The sequence below is a fragment of the Colletotrichum scovillei genome (assembly GCF_011075155.1).
Source record: "Colletotrichum scovillei strain TJNH1 chromosome Unknown Contig00001, whole genome shotgun sequence".
NCBI lineage: Eukaryota > Fungi > Ascomycota > Sordariomycetes > Glomerellales > Glomerellaceae > Colletotrichum > Colletotrichum scovillei.
Genome location: NW_023336259.1, coordinates 1,041,849 through 1,056,800, shown reverse-complemented (window position 1 = coordinate 1,056,800; position 14,952 = coordinate 1,041,849). Strand labels below are relative to the sequence as shown.

Here is a 14,952-nt window from a genome sequence, read left to right as displayed (position 1 = left end):
TTGTTTACATTCTCCATCTCCGTGCCCCTCTCCGACATATTGCTTAAGCTCGCGGAGGTATAGAGTCGCGCTTAGACTTCCCTACCCCTGCTTCTTCCGGATGAAAGAGGACTGGCCTCCGCCCCCATCTGGATGCATGTCTCCTCCTCCACGGAGATTTTCTGCTGACAAGCAGGTCAGTGTCCCAGAAGTTTAAACTACGTTGCATTCGTGTAACACTGAAAAATGACCAAAGTCAATTTTACTCGACGAAGCTCGATGATCACGAGTACTGAGGGTATGAAATGCCGCCGGCAGATCAGAAAGCGTCAATGAAGTATCACTTCCCGACTATGCATATGTTGTATCTGTATCGAGTCACCGATGAGAGTAGCATTGGCTTCGGTGCGAGTAAGGCACAAGTGGGAGACGCGTTTGATGGTGCAATATTCGCAACAGTCATATTAGCATACAGAGGAGTTTGATAATCATAGCCTCATCCAGACTTAATTCTACCACTACCGAATGTCCCTTACTCATTGCTAGTCGACTAATCTATCCATCCAAACGTTGTGCACCACAAGTGCCTCAACAGCCCGCCATAATCTCGGGCCACTTCCTCCTAGAAACCTTCACTTTCAAGTCTCCCTGATAAGATGTCAGCAACAGAACCATGGATTCCCTGAGAGTATTAGACGACCTACCTTCAGCCAAGGCGAGCCAACCTTGTCAAAATCCAGACCTTCAAAGTCAACAATTTGGGGCTGGTCCGGCGAAGCCCACGTAACATCATACGACCGCAGCAGCGTCGTCAATGTCTGCGTCACAATGATCATGGCCATCTTCTCGCCGGGACATCGATGGCTGCCGCCGCCAAACAGCATGCTCTTCACGCCGTTGCCGTCCTTTTCTTCGAGATTTACGAGCCTGTTCTCGGCGTTGAGCCAACGTCCGGGCATCCAGGCGTCCGGGTTCGGATAATTGGCGGGGTCGTGGTGCGTCAAGTAGGGCGAGATGGACACGACTGAGCCCTTTGGCACGATGATATCCGTACCTGGAACAGGCACTTCCTGCATCGCGAGACGGAGGCACTTCATGCCTGCATAGTAGCGCATCGTCTCCTTGATACAGGCCTGTAGAAGCGCCGAGTCTGTATTTCCGTTGCGGGCATCTCTCTTCACGGCTGCCATGACATCGGGATGGCGCAAAAGCTGAGAGACGTTTGTCAGTTTTGCTGCTCATTCACGTAAAGAGATGAAGACTATACGTACGCATACCACGACCCACGAGATCGCAGCGACTGTGGAAGTGTGAGCAGCAAACATCAAAACAGTGTGATGAGAAGGAAGAAAGTGCCTCAAAGGCGCCATGCTCTGTTCGTGCAGCGTGTGCGTGATGTAGTCCGGCAGGTCAGTCTCGAGGTCACCATTCTTCGCCGCGACGTGTCGCTGGCTAAGCTTTTCCCAAAATATCTCCTTCACGCGCTCACGAGCGCGATTCAATCTCCTCGCCGGAGGGTGAGGCACCCAGTCGGGCAGCACAAAGGACCAGATGCTGCCAATGTCGGACTCCATCGCATGCAATAAGCCCAAGAGCTCTTCGCTCGACTCGTAAAAGTCATCGCCCATCAACGTTCTGACAATGACCTTGTGCGTTAATTCGGACACGCCGTCAAAGAGCTCCACATCGGTCTTGGTCGTCCACTCAAGTGCGCAGCGGTGCGTCTCCTCCACGGTACACTTGGCCATGTGCGCCTGAGCCGTGGCGCGGTTGATGTACCGGCTGAGGGAGCCGACCATGACCCTGATGTTATCCATGTATCCAGGGTCGAGTATCTTGTTGAGAAATATTCCCTAACAATCACATGTGAGTTGAGACAAGTCCGACTTTTTTAAATGTCTCAAAATCTGGGGTTGAGGTGGCTTATCTGGGAGAAGGGGGACCTCACCATTCCGTGGCCGAAAGACCAAGCCTTCTCGGGCATGTCGAGATAAGCCTTGTTGAGCTCATTTCCACGAAGCCAGACATTGTGGACCGTCAGGATCTGAATCGAGAAGATATTGCCGCATTGTGATTGCGCTCGACGGATGAGCGAGATGGGTTTGACTGCGTAGTCGTGGGCGTCGCTGAGGAAGGAGAAGAAGCCCTCGCCTTTGTAGGCGGGGATCGTCCTAGGCTTGGAATACCATCTTGCTAGAAGTATTACTGCTACCAACAGTGCTGGAATAATCAACATGATTCGAGGGGTGAACGACGATTGGACCGGAGGAGAAACGAGTGTGACAGGTGTATGAGCCAGACGGGCTCGCGGATACACTCGAAAAGAGAAAACAACGACAAGTATTGGTGGACTCGTCCAGAAAACGTATCTGAAGGGCACGAGTCTCTCTTAAGTCCACCAGATTACCAATTTCCATGAACAATGAGAGATGCCCGACGGCGAAGGTCCGTCCGAAGCCAACGAGACAACAACAAAGCAACAATTACCTTCGTGGTGGATGTTGAGATGAACTCCATCGCGTAGCCAAGGCCACCCGAAACATGTTGACTTGTCGGTGAAGGACCAATTTCTTGCTCCGGTGGGTAAACACAACGTCCCTCCGAAAGGCCTCGGAATGCGGTGATGTCCAGGTGTTGGGCTCAAGGGATGATTTAGCCTCGTCGATCTGGGGTATGAGCCGCTCCATCGAAACTGTGGCTTGAAGTGGCTCATGCATGAAAATTCTAAGATATTCTTTGCATCAAGCTTAAAATCCCGTGACTTCAAGATCCTGCATATGCCTAATTCAGCTTGAGGATTTGCGGGAGCAGTCAGATGTGACTCCCATTGTCTCCTCGTCGACATGCTTCAGCCCGTCGGAGATCGCGAGCGCCTGACTCCGCCGATCCTCGAGCATATCATGGATGAAGCCTAACTCAATGGAATCACTTTCACATATGGGTTATACGAAGTTGGGCTCCTCTTCCCTGGGTTCGGACTACGGAGAGAGCTTGAGGAGTCATGGGTGCGCGGCCAAGGTCCGCCTGCGCCTTGGACATCTCGATCTCATAAGGCCCATGCTGCTAGCGTTCCGCCGATCACTCTTAGCAAAGAAGCGTTTAATAATTGTTCAAACGCGTAAGAGAGGACTCCGCCGGAAGCTTTTTGATGGCTTGGCTTCATCGGAGGTAAACATGCTAGTTGGTTGTTTCTCGTACATTGTCTGCATCACATTTGGCCAAGTACCCTTCCCCTTGGAATTTGCGGTTGCACAATGCAACAGACGTCGCATTGAGAGCTTCTAGAACATCTCTAAGGACGACGGCTCACTTCATTTCACCGTCGATTCCCGGTGGCGTACGTCATGCAATGCCCTCTCCGAAGGCCCGGGTGGAATGCTGTGCCGTGAACATACGCAAACGGACTGTAGAACTACTCTTACCCCGTCGATGTCGCGTGACACTTTGAGTGGATTTATCTGTTTCTTTCGTATGGAGGATGAGGGTCGACCCAGAATATATTCTGGACGATAAGCCCTCTTGTCCCTGCCCAATTCCTAGCGCCATCACGCAGCGACACTGGTCTCCTTGGCAACAGCTGTATTGGCCTATTTTATCGTCTAATTCTGATAGTTTTCATTCTTATACTCCGACAACTCATGGGTTACTTTCATTCTGAGTATTGTGGGCTTTCATTTCTTGCTATTACTGAAGGGCCCTCTGAACGCACGCATAGTTAGTAGGCTCACCTAAAATGAGATACTGGTAGGGCCAGTGGTCTGGAGACAAGTGAAAGAAGCTTTGAAAGGTTTCGCATCAATATCGTAGCAAAATATAGATCCATCGATCGTTTTTATGCATCCCATGCTCAGTTTGACGTGTTGAAGAACACTCTATGCTCAGATCAACGAGTCTCTTCAGGCGATTGGGAAACTATCTAGATACTGCCAGCCCGCCTTTCTGCCCTTTTTCTTCTCTTCGCATACCGTAAACCCTTATCTTAAAATCGACGTGATTGCAAAAGCCTCTGCGGAGTTAAGGCCAATGTTGACACGATCCTTTTGTGCTGTCTGGTGATCTCGTCATGCCAACATAGGGTGCCGATCGCCGAAATGTTGGATTATGCGATTGCTCGCTCAAGTTTCCTGGCCTATTTCACGATTTAAAGAGCCACTGAAATCAACAGTCAAGCCATTCACGGGTTGTTAGCTGTTCTTCTTTTACAAAGCATATTTCCGATGTTCTCCGGAGTCTTCCGTGTTGACTCGGACGGAGGCTGTGCCTTCTCAGCCAATCACATCTTACCACCGGCCGTTGCGGCGGGATCCACCCCGGGGCTCCCATCCGTCCCCTAGCGGAGGAGCCCAGGTAACAGCATCCAACATATCACAGCCACTCTCACCCAAGCCGGACTTTGGTCTTGGGAGTCCATTTCGCTAATCTCATCCTTGGCGTCTCGTTTGACTATCGACCGATTGTGCTTCGTATTATACTTTTGCCAACTAAGGACCAAGACGGAGGAAAGAGGGCTGTACATATCCTCCATTTTGTGGTCTGCGAAGCAGGGGAGAAGGTTGTCCAAAAGATCATCGCCGCAATGTATTTAACAGTCACCCGCGACCTTCCGGAAGAACTCCTTCCTGCCCATCCAGCAACCACAGACCATCCTCCTCGTCAACGAATCAGCCAACCCGCCATAGCTCCTCGCCATGCAGCTGTCACTTCTCTTCGCTGCGCTTTCTGCGCAGGCAGTCCTCGCCGCACCTCGGATCAAGAGAGAGGCCCTCAAGTCATGTGTGGAGGAGGTCTTTGGAGGGAACGCGGCTCTGCGCATCGTGACGCCGACTGATCCTACATATCACGATGCGAGAATCGGAGAGGCCATCCAGTGAGATCGGTATACTGCCCCAAAGTTCAGGGCACAGTGCTTACCATATGGTCAACAGGTTTACACAGATGCCAGTGTTGATTGCTTACGCGGAAAAGCCCTATGAAGTTGCACCCTTGATCCAATGCGCAAAGACGAGTGGCATCAAGGCAGTCCCCAGAACCGGTGGTCACCAGTAAGCATTCAACATCTCCAAACCTAGCCCCGGTGAGTTCAAGGTAACTCACTTTGCACAGCTTCCTCGGATACTCCGCCCTCCAAGACGCCCTCGTCATCGACATCACTCACATCGACTACGTCAACATCGCAGCAGACAAAAAGACCGCCACCGTCGGCGCCGGCATCCGCTTCGGCGCCCTCTACACGGCCCTCGGCCAGCAAGGCCTCGACTGGACGGGCGGCATCTGCCCCACAGTCGGCATCTCGGGCTTCCTCTCCGCGGGCGGCTTCAACATGCAGATGCGCCAAAACGGCCTCGGCGTCGACAACGTCGAGTCCGCAAAGGTAGTCACCTCGGACGGCTGCGTCGTGACGGCCTCCCGCCGACCTCTTCTTCGCCATCCGCGGCGGCGGCGGCGGATCCTACGGCATCGTCATCGAGTGGACGCTGCGCATGTACGAGTTCCCCGCTCCGCCATGGTGTACCTGCAGTGGAACGGCTCCGACACGCGGTTCGATATCGCAAAGACGTTCCACGGGTGGGCGCCCCGCGCGACAGCGCCCTCAGCTCGCAGGTGAACCTGTACAAGAACCGGACTGATGTGATTGGGTGGTGCTACGGCTGCACCCTCGACAAACTGCAGGGCATGGTGAACGCCTCCGGGCTCCTGGGCATCGGGAAGCCGGCGGCGTACATCTCGGGCGGGTGCAACACCATCAACGCCCGCCTCTTCGGCTACGGCGTCAACGAGTGCGGCGCCGACGAGGCCGTTGCGCAAGTCGCGCCGTTTGTCGTCAACACGATCCAGCAGCCGTTCGTCCAGATCCCGGGTTACGCCAACTTCACTTACAACGAGACGACAAAGGCGCCCGAGCTACCTCCCGCGCAGCCCTGGGCGCGCTTCATCCGCCTGTCGAAATCCTTCATGGTCCAAAAGGATAAGCTGCTCACGGACGAGACGATGAGGAACGCCATCTCGCGGATCGACGAGCTCGACGACGCGGCGCAGGGGTGGATCGAATGGCACGCATGGAACATTTCGGTCGCGGGCGATGCGGCGTTTGCGTGGCGCGAGCAGGCGTATTCGCACATGGAGTTTATCGTGTCCAGCTCCGCGGATGAGAAGGTCCATGCTGGCTATGTGAAGTGGTTCAAGAGCCTGGAGGACTACCTGCGTCCGCTTGTTGGGTGAGTTCCTTTTTCGTTCTTGTTAAATCTGGGGCCTGATGAGCATTATGTGACTGACGGGAGTGACAACAGAATGGCGAGCTACTCGGGCTACATGGACGACACGATTTCTACCCCTCCGCTTGATTCCTACTATGGCGCCAACGTCGCAAAGCTGTCTCAAGTCAAGTCCAAATACGATCCCCAGGGCTTCTTCGCGAACGTGAGTATCTCAATCGCCAGAGAAACTGAATGCATCGGCTAACGAAGAACACAGCCTCTGAGCATCAAAGCTCTCTACCCAAACCAGACCGTGACTGGAGACAGCTGTTTGTAGATGAGGCGAAGGCAGATCACGGTGCAGAGTTGCCGAAGAATCGTATGGCTGTGACGTCAGAACATAGGGTGCTCTCTAGGAAGCTGTAATCTAGCTGTATAGCGAAAGAAGCTCATCGATGGAAATGTAATGTAGCTGAAATATCATCCCTTCACCCGCGCATGATCGAGTCAAGATAACCCACCCGATTGGTTCCCAAACATCAGATGAGTTGAACAAGCTCTCTTACCGAGGCCGTATCCCGCGCGGGGTCGACCGTGCAATGTCCGTCACTTTGAATTGGCTTTTTTACTGCTTCTTCCTCTCACTCTCACATTCGTATTCTGATCCCAGATTGGCAGACGTACCTGCAGAAACAGAAGCACCATGAATACCACGCTTGACCGAGGAGCGCCGAGACCTGATGAATTGAGCGATGTGGGTTCTCTCTTGAGGTAAGTGAAGGAGCTGGATAACGATTGGATTTGACATCCAACTGTAATTATGTGTATGCTGTTGAGATGTTGTGAGTGAAGCCATAGCATCATCTCGTCTTGTCCGAAAGCCGTGATAGAAGAGAAGTTAAGGCACTCTTGGACTACATGCCACACTTCTGTTTTTCTCATTCAAAGCCTGTTGTCTGAACTCATGATTTTTCGGTCTTTTTCAGTATGTTCATTTATCCTCGAATAAGTGCTCGGAGTCGAGAACCTCTGCATCGGGCAAGGCGTTTCAATCACAATCTCACACCTTCTTCTGATATTCCTACTTACCCGAGACCAAGGCAACCCCAAATAATAATCTGGCTCAAGACCTCAGACCAGTCCTTTGCAATCCACAAGTCCCTCCTAGTCGAGTCCTCGAAATACTTCCAACGCTGCCTCGACGGGCCCTTTGCCGAGTCCCACACAAACACAATCGACCTCAACGACACTGACACCGACGGCAACGCAGACGCAGACGACGACGGCGCCAAAGTCAACGTCAGCATCAGCCCGCTGACCCTGGGCACCTATGTGAAACTGTGCTACTTCACCCGCCTCACAGCCCAGCGCGTCAAACGCTGCCGCCGCAATGCGGCGGACCACCCGGGCGAGGACGCCGTCTACTACGAGGTCTCCCCCTTCTCCCTGAAACCCTGCGACATGCACACCCCGCACGACCTGACGGAGCTCGTCGACATGTGGTCCCTCTGCGACCGTTTCCACGACGACCTGCTCCTGGGGAAAGTATCCACCGCCATCCGCGAGACGCTCAACGTCGGGGCCACGAAGCTCGGCGGCAGCTGCGGCGGCGGCGGCGGGGTTGGGGACGCACAGCAGCAACACGGCGCCGAGTGGTGGGTCTTCAACTTCGCCAACGGCTACGTCGCGCTGGCGAGTCTTCACCGGAGGCGGGACGACGACGTCGAAGGGTTGATGGAGAGGTTGCGGGATCTGTTTGTGCAGAACTGTTCGCCGGCTTCGTGGGAGAGGCTTGCGGGCCAGTTGCCGAGCGAGTTTGTGGTTGCGGCGTCGATTGCGTTCCAGGCCAAGATGGCGACGTTGATGCCGCACGAGGCGGCGATTGCGAGGTGAATGGGCGAGTCTGTGTTATGAGTGTAAGACTAGGGTGCAGACGGCTTTGAAGAGATGAGATGGATAAAACGTGTTGCTCTTAGATTCGATATAACTGGTGGTTTCGGCTGCGAATAGGATGCCAAAGCGGTTGCTTTGCAGCTGTGACAGCAGAAGAGGAACTCCTTCAGACCTGCCATGAGGGCTGTTCTTGAGTTGATGTGAAAACATACAATGAAGACCACATATTTCTGCCTTTTCTGGTAAGCTAAACTCGATGCCCGGCGATTTGTTTGTTTTTGGATCCTAGCATTGGTGGTCTTAAATCCGTCTGGTTTTCTCTGTCCCTCTATCTTGGACAAAGATAATAGACAGAATCGCTGGTATATGAGTGACTCTCATGTTCTTATAACCGATAGATAGGCCCAGACTGTGGCTACTCCGCATTGAGGGCTGAGAATCATTATGATCACCTGCTTGGATGACGGTGAGTAGCCCTCGATATCCCGAGGCTGACATTAATTCGAGCTTCAATTGGTCAACATCCACGAGACACCGTGATAGCCCGCAAAGAATTATGCTTGAAATGTAAGGCAGATATCATTGATGCACGTAATACCTAAGCTGAAGTCTTTCCTCCCACCCAACCATCTTTTGTATGCGCCACAATGGTATACATGGAGCCGACACACCTCGGAACCCCTTTCTATATGCACCTAATCTGCTCCGCCAGCTTCAACAAAACACACTCCATCTTGTCTTTCAAACTCTCTTACACCAAACATCCATCCCATCCCATCCCGTCCTCATTGCTTTCCCTGACTAACATCAGGGTACACATCAAACCTCCGCTGCGAATTAATAGGAATATTCCTCCTCGCCTCCTCAATCTTCTCACCCTCCAACTCCCACGCAACAGTCCCCTCCCCTTCCTCCGCCTCAACAAGCACATTCGCCATCGGGTCGATAATCAACGAGTGTCCCCACGCGTGGTACGTCGCGCCCATGTCCCGCGCGGGACTGCACATGGCCACGTAAATCTGGTTATCCACCGCCCTCCCCTGCCCCAGCAGCCGCCAGTGCATCGGCCCCGTCGTCAGGTTGAACGCCCCCGGGTACACGAGAGCGAAGCACCCCCTGCGCGCGGCGATGGCCGCCAGCTCGGGAACCGCACGTCGTAGCAGATGGCCACGGAGATCCGTCCGTACTCGGGCAGGTCCACGACGGTGACCTGGTCGCCGGGGCTCAGCACCTCGCTCTCCTTGAAGGTGATCTTGCCCGGGATATCGATATCGAACAGGTGCACCTTGCGATGCGTCGCCAGCAGCTTCCCCTCGGGCGAAAAGATCAAGCTCGTGTTGTAGAATTTCCCCGTCTCGGCGTCCAGCTCCGGGACGGAGCCGCCGACGAGGTAGCTCCCGCTCTCGCTCGCCATGGCCGCCAGCGCGTGGAAGCTGGGGCTCTGTTCCTGGTGGGCGGGGACGGGAGCAGCGTCTCGGCGTACTTTGGGAAATAGTCGCACCCGTAGGGCGAGTTGAAGCACTCGGGCAGGACCAGGACGACGATTTTGCGCGGCGGCGCTGGCCTCGAGAACCTTGGCGCGGGCGTTGGCGAGGTTGGCGGCCTTGTCGGCGCCCGAGGCGAGTTGGATGCAGGCTAGCTTGACGGGCTTCTTGAGCACCGGGGACGGGAGGGACGACATCTTGCGGACGTTGCGATGAAAGTTTCCAAAGGGGACGAGGCGGTGGGTAGGAGAGTTGGCGATTGTCGTTGATAGGGTGCGTAGGGTGCGGAGGGCGAGGCGCATTGTATGTTGGAAGAAAGGGCTACGTGCTTTCCGAAGCAGAGGGGGTTTGCGACTTGCGAGTGACGTTTGGTTCGGCGCGGTGGTGGTGGTGGGGGGAGGAACGATAACGGCGGGGTAGCTGCCGTGACGGGCTTCGCGGTCGGAGCTCATCCCTGAGGTTCGGCTAATGGCGACACCTCGCACTGTGTTTTCCCCAAGCAATCGCGACAAATCTGTACAGTACGAATTCTTTCTTACGGCCCCGAATTGTCCGATCCGTTATCGGGAAATTGGATTGCTTCGGCCCGGCTCCGATCGGCCTTTACCTTGGACTCCCCCGCGTCCAGCCGCCGCTAATCACTTTGTTTTCTCCTTGGACATTCCTTACTCCTTGATCAAGAAGGATCCTTGCTCATCATCACGCCTCCATATATAGTACGCAGTATTGTATTATCTCAAGTATTGATATACGGCTAGTGTCTTCCGAATGCTCATTGTCGTTTTTGAGATCTACAAGACCAGTTGAAGTATGCCACCTCGAAGCACAACAGACCTCATCAAGTAGAATCGATTCAATTCTCCAAGTCCATCTCCCTATCCCTGAACCACACAAGACACATAGACTCCATCGCCATGCCTACCATCCCCCATGGTGATGAATACCCTCACACCTACACTCTCCCGGGCCGAGGAGGTAAAGGAATGTTCCTACATAGCTTACAAGCTAGGGAGCAATTCAGAACAGACATTCCATACCCCAACAAAGATCCCAGGTCTCAACGCTACGGGAACCGGGATACAGCTTTGCCGCGGCACGCAAACTGAACCCGCCTAGCCCAGCAGCATCGGGGCCTAACTAAGACTCGTTTGCGATTCCCGTGCCACACCTTACATTCCAGGTCAACTTACATACCATCGAACGAACCCAGGCAATCGGTAAACCTCACGATACACCGGTTGGCCGTCCACCGCCGTCTTTCTTGCTTTACACCAGGCGACGGGCTTAGATAGAATGCAAAAAGAAAGCAAAAACAGAAATCCCCAACGACGTTGTAACAGGTACGCGCCCTCACTTACCCCAATCTCTCTTCCACCCAACTCTACAGCTGATTTTTCTTTCGGCAACCTGCCTGGCGACGTTCGTCCGGTCAAATCAGCTCTTGCTTCCCCCGCGTGAAACATCTTCTTTGTAAGCTCATGTTTGGGGTATCACAAAATCCGAAACCATGACAAGCCCAGCCCAGTCCGATTCTCCCGGACGCCAGTTATCGGTGAGAGCACGACGTAGTATCAATGACCGTTGCAGTCTGGTCCCAACCCAACTCCTCGGGTCGGATATGCCACTCCTACATGAAAGCTTAAAATTGAGGCTGATGTTTCTTCAATGCGAAGAGTGTCAGGCATTGGAGGCTCGACCGAAAATAAACTCCATCGAACAAGATCCCTTCACATATTTAGAGCATACGCATTGGGCGGTTATCAGACGGAATTTTTAACATGTTTTATCTGATTTCTTTCCTTTTCTCTTGTAAATGAGATAGATGCGTGCTCTGTAGCCGCGGCGCTTCCGCCTCGCAGCATAAATCCACACACATGTCTTTCCCTAAAACCCCAATGTGAGCGGCAAAGCTTTGAAACACTTGATTAGGTATCAATCCATCGTTACGCGAATCCAATCTGCTCGGCCTCTCTCCTCGCTCCCGTTTCGTCTCATACTAACCCCTTCGCAACCTGCTCCGCCTTCTTTCCTTTCTTGAGCCTCAACCTTGAAGCTCCAAGTTGGGACCACCAGTGGTTTGTTTACTGCTCTTCTACTGGCCTCGGCTGCGCGGTACCAACGACCGCTGTAATGATGATGATATGCAAAAAAATAGCCGAGTGATCCAGCCACAATTTTTTGCCAAACTCTCTGTTCAGACCAACGCCGGCATATGAACAATAGATGACGAGAAATTAGACACAAAGGAAGTGGAGTAATATACATCCATATCGGTGCCGGCGTCCGCAATGGACTCGCTGATGTATCGCGACCGGGAGGCCTAGGCGTGTAATCGCAAATATACGACAAAGTGGCAATCGTCGTGAATGACTAGCGCCGCCGGGCGGGGCCGTGATGAGCTTAGGAAAGCCGGAAAGACCGCGGGTATCGATTAGAGTTGGCATGTTTCATCCATGCCGTGGGGTGGGGGGTTGAGGATAATCTTAGGCCACCTGGTGACCCAATATCGCTGGCTCTGCCTTATAGTATCAGCTGCTTGAGGTTGCGCTGGATAATCATATCCTGGACCGAGCCCATCGTGATCTTGAGCAGGTTCGTATCAGTGGCGTTCGTGAAATGTCCGTAAATTTCCTTCTCGGTGTTTCGGTTGAGGGCGCGGAACTTGTCCAAGAAGTACTTGCTGGCAGACTTCCAGTCTTCGGCGGGACCGTGATAATCCGTGAAACCGTGCGACGTGATTGGGTTGTTAGGGAGCTTCTCCTTGAAGAGATCCATCTTGTTCAGAAAGAGGATAAGGGCAGACTTCGTGAACCAGTGCGAGTTGGCAATCGACTCCCAGAGCATGAGCGCTTCGTTCATTTGGTTCTATTGGGTTGGTCAGCTTGACAGAAAGCGAGGAAAAATAGACTCGATCACACTTACGCCGTCCTTGTCCTCGACCAAACATTGATCGTATCCGCTGATGGCGACAAGGAAGAGCAAGCAATTGACATTTTCGAAGCAGTGGATCCACTTCTTCCGTTCTGAACGTTGGCCACCGACGTCGAACATGCGGTATGTCAGTTGACCCAGGTCGAAAACAAAACCGTTTCGGTGATTCCCGTGGTTCGCAGTCTTGATCGTAACAAATCTTGGTCTGTGGGTTCGTAGCTCGCATCCCAAATGCGGTCCAAATCGTCACAGAAGCTATACCGGTTAGCCATATTGTCTGCAAAGACAGGTGGTGCGACAGTATGCTTACTATGCCAGGTTGTCGTGAAGGGCGAACTCGTTGCCCTTTGCTGCCTGCTTGACACCACTATCGACCCAGAGTTCTTTGACAGGTTGCAGGTAGTCGCGCGGGAGAGGGTCTTGGGCGTTGATCTCGTGTTCCACCAGGATATGCGCCATGTGCTTCTGTAAGAGACACCATGTGTTAGCCGGGTCGTTCTATTCATTGCACGCAAGAAGAGTGACAGGATGTCTCGAGGTTGTCGCACGCAATTGGCGTCAACATGAGCTTTATCGGGGGTCGCCTCATTTTCGGGGTTGCTGAACTCGATTCCCATCTCGGTCATGGCATCTTGGATCAAACGGAATGATTGGACAATGTTGTTGAACACGACCGGCTTCCATTCGAGCTTTTCGTTCTTGCTGAAACCTTGTGCGTAAATCAACTTCATTTGCTTGAGGACAGTGGATTTTCCAGATTCTCCGGCACCTGTGCAAATGAAAACAAAGTCAGCGCACGAACAGATGCATTGTGCTAGTTAGCGATCGCGTCAACATACCCAGCAACAACAGCTTAACTTCTTTCGATAGGCGCTTCTCATCTTGTCGGATCATGCGGTCGAGGTCGCGCGAACGAGCACCACCGCCGTCATCTTTTGTTCGAGCCCCGAAACACATATTGGTGTAGGGACGTTTATCGCCGAATAATTTGGGTGCACGAAGGAGCCGGCGCGGTGACGCTGAACAAGTGTTGGGGGAAAAAAGAAAAGAAAGTAACGCGTTCAGTCGGTAATCAAAAACTGTGGGCAGAAACCGAGAAACAATCAATGAGGCGGACCGGTGGAGATGGTAACGGTCTAAGGCGAAAACGAGGTGGAAGAAGAAATGCGAGCAGCTAGTTCCGGGGAGGAGGGTTCTTGGAGGAATTCGCGTCGAGGTCCAGGTGGGATTGGAACGGTCTCGCAATGGTCCGAGGGCGTTGAAGGTCGGCAAGATCAGACGAAGAGATGAAGAGGAGAGCGATGAGAGGTTGACCGGGCCGGGATGGAAGAAAAAGGGTCGATTTGGATCGTAATCTCAGCGTGACGCAGGTGAAGCGCAAGGCGCAAGGCGGGGAGGATGGGGGGAAAGAGAGATTGGAAGTCGAGTCGAGACAACAAGGCGACGGGAGCGACGGCGAGGACGGATGGCGTGGGTAGAAGAATCGAAATGCAATGCCTGCCCGTAGATATGAAGTGCGGTGCGGTGTGGTGTGGTGTGGTGCGGTGCTCTGCGGCGTGCCTGTCTCTGGCTGTGCACCTTTTGGAGGTCCAGGTTTGAGGAATGGGACGGGCGGGAGTGGGCGGAGGAAGCTTTTGTCGGTTTTGTTCTTGATCCCGCTGGCAGGTTAGAGAAAAACAAAACCGCTAAGACTCTTGGGGCGTTCGTAGCGGACGCCCGGTGAGCTGCAGGTTAATAATCCTGCTTAGGTGTTTTTGCTGCCCAGCGAGGCCAATGGCGGGTCAGGGAGAGAACTAACGGGCTAGCGCAGGAATTGGAGAAAGGAACGATGGCGACGATGATGTGAGGAGGAGCAGACAAGAAGCTGAGGCCAGACGAGACGAGACGTGACAGTGACACACAGAGGCTGTTAAGTTATGTTGGTGATGACCAAGCGAGATTGATGTGATGAGGGCAGCCAAGTGCTGGGAGAAGGATTGGGGAAGACGGCGGACACGCACGGAACGGGGAAGGAAGATTGGAAGCAAATAGGAGAAGAGGAGGAAGGGAGCGAGAAAGAGAAGTCGAAGTAGACGAAGCAGACAGGTTGTTCTGCAGCAGAAGAAGAAGAACAAGCCAAAGTGCTGTATCCGTACGGGGATGCTTGGTACCCAAACGCACGCACAAAGAGCAAACTATGAAGTACCGCCCTCTTCACTACCTACTGCTCCTGCTCCTGGGACCTGGGACCTGCTCAGTCACCTCACCTCATCCATCTGGAGCGCTCCGTGCTCTGTGCTCCATGCTCCTCACCTCATGGTATCCGTAAGATACAAAGTACATTATGTGCTTATTACCTGATTCAATTTCATTAGCTGTCAACACTTGGTACCCTCCGTGCCTCCCTCGTCCTTGCCTCCGTCGATGGTCTCCGTTGACAAGGTATCATCGTGCCCCGTTCCATCACTTGCCGTGGCCATGGTATGTACGGA

The 14,952-nt window shown here is 53.3% G+C and overlaps 5 protein-coding genes across 5 annotated transcripts; 2 read left to right on the top strand and 3 right to left on the bottom strand.

Annotated features, from left to right (window-relative positions):
- Positions 1–567: 567 nt before the first annotated feature.
- On the bottom strand, positions 568–2,215 carry HER10_EVM0013216 (uncharacterized protein; the record flags this gene model as incomplete). Its single annotated transcript, XM_035482580.1, has 5 exons — positions 568–627; positions 684–1,190; positions 1,251–1,427; positions 1,506–1,832; positions 1,928–2,215. 5 exons carry the CDS (start codon positions 2,213–2,215, stop codon positions 568–570), a joined length of 1,359 nt encoding a protein of 452 aa, XP_035339082.1.
- A 2,452-nt stretch (positions 2,216–4,667) lies between these two features.
- On the top strand, positions 4,668–6,510 carry HER10_EVM0003884 (uncharacterized protein; the record flags this gene model as incomplete). The annotated part of the gene is made up of 6 exons (XM_035473546.1): positions 4,668–4,846; positions 4,905–5,021; positions 5,083–5,544; positions 5,565–6,194; positions 6,267–6,396; positions 6,451–6,510. The coding sequence occupies 6 exons, from the start codon at positions 4,668–4,670 to the stop codon at positions 6,508–6,510; spliced, it is 1,578 nt and encodes a 525-aa protein (XP_035338222.1).
- Positions 6,511–6,876: 366 nt separating this feature from the next.
- On the top strand, positions 6,877–8,066 carry HER10_EVM0009146 (uncharacterized protein; the record flags this gene model as incomplete). The annotated part of the gene is made up of 2 exons (XM_035478645.1): positions 6,877–6,944; positions 7,274–8,066. 2 exons carry the CDS (start codon positions 6,877–6,879, stop codon positions 8,064–8,066), a joined length of 861 nt encoding a protein of 286 aa, XP_035338718.1.
- A 785-nt stretch (positions 8,067–8,851) lies between these two features.
- On the bottom strand, positions 8,852–9,747 carry HER10_EVM0012906 (carbon-nitrogen hydrolase; the record flags this gene model as incomplete). The annotated part of the gene is made up of 3 exons (XM_035482284.1): positions 8,852–9,182; positions 9,215–9,639; positions 9,679–9,747. 3 exons carry the CDS (start codon positions 9,745–9,747, stop codon positions 8,852–8,854), a joined length of 825 nt encoding a protein of 274 aa, XP_035339055.1.
- A 1,886-nt stretch (positions 9,748–11,633) lies between these two features.
- HER10_EVM0006167 (guanine nucleotide-binding protein alpha-2 subunit) lies at positions 11,634–14,205 on the bottom strand. Its single transcript, XM_035475760.1, has 5 exons — positions 13,321–14,205; positions 13,066–13,250; positions 12,819–12,946; positions 12,473–12,680; positions 11,634–12,415 (listed from the first exon to the last, which is right to left on the bottom strand). Exons 1-5 carry the CDS (start codon positions 13,436–13,438, stop codon positions 12,071–12,073), a joined length of 984 nt encoding a protein of 327 aa, XP_035338415.1. The 5' UTR covers positions 13,439–14,205; the 3' UTR covers positions 11,634–12,070.
- Between the last annotated feature and the right edge of the window lie 747 nt (positions 14,206–14,952).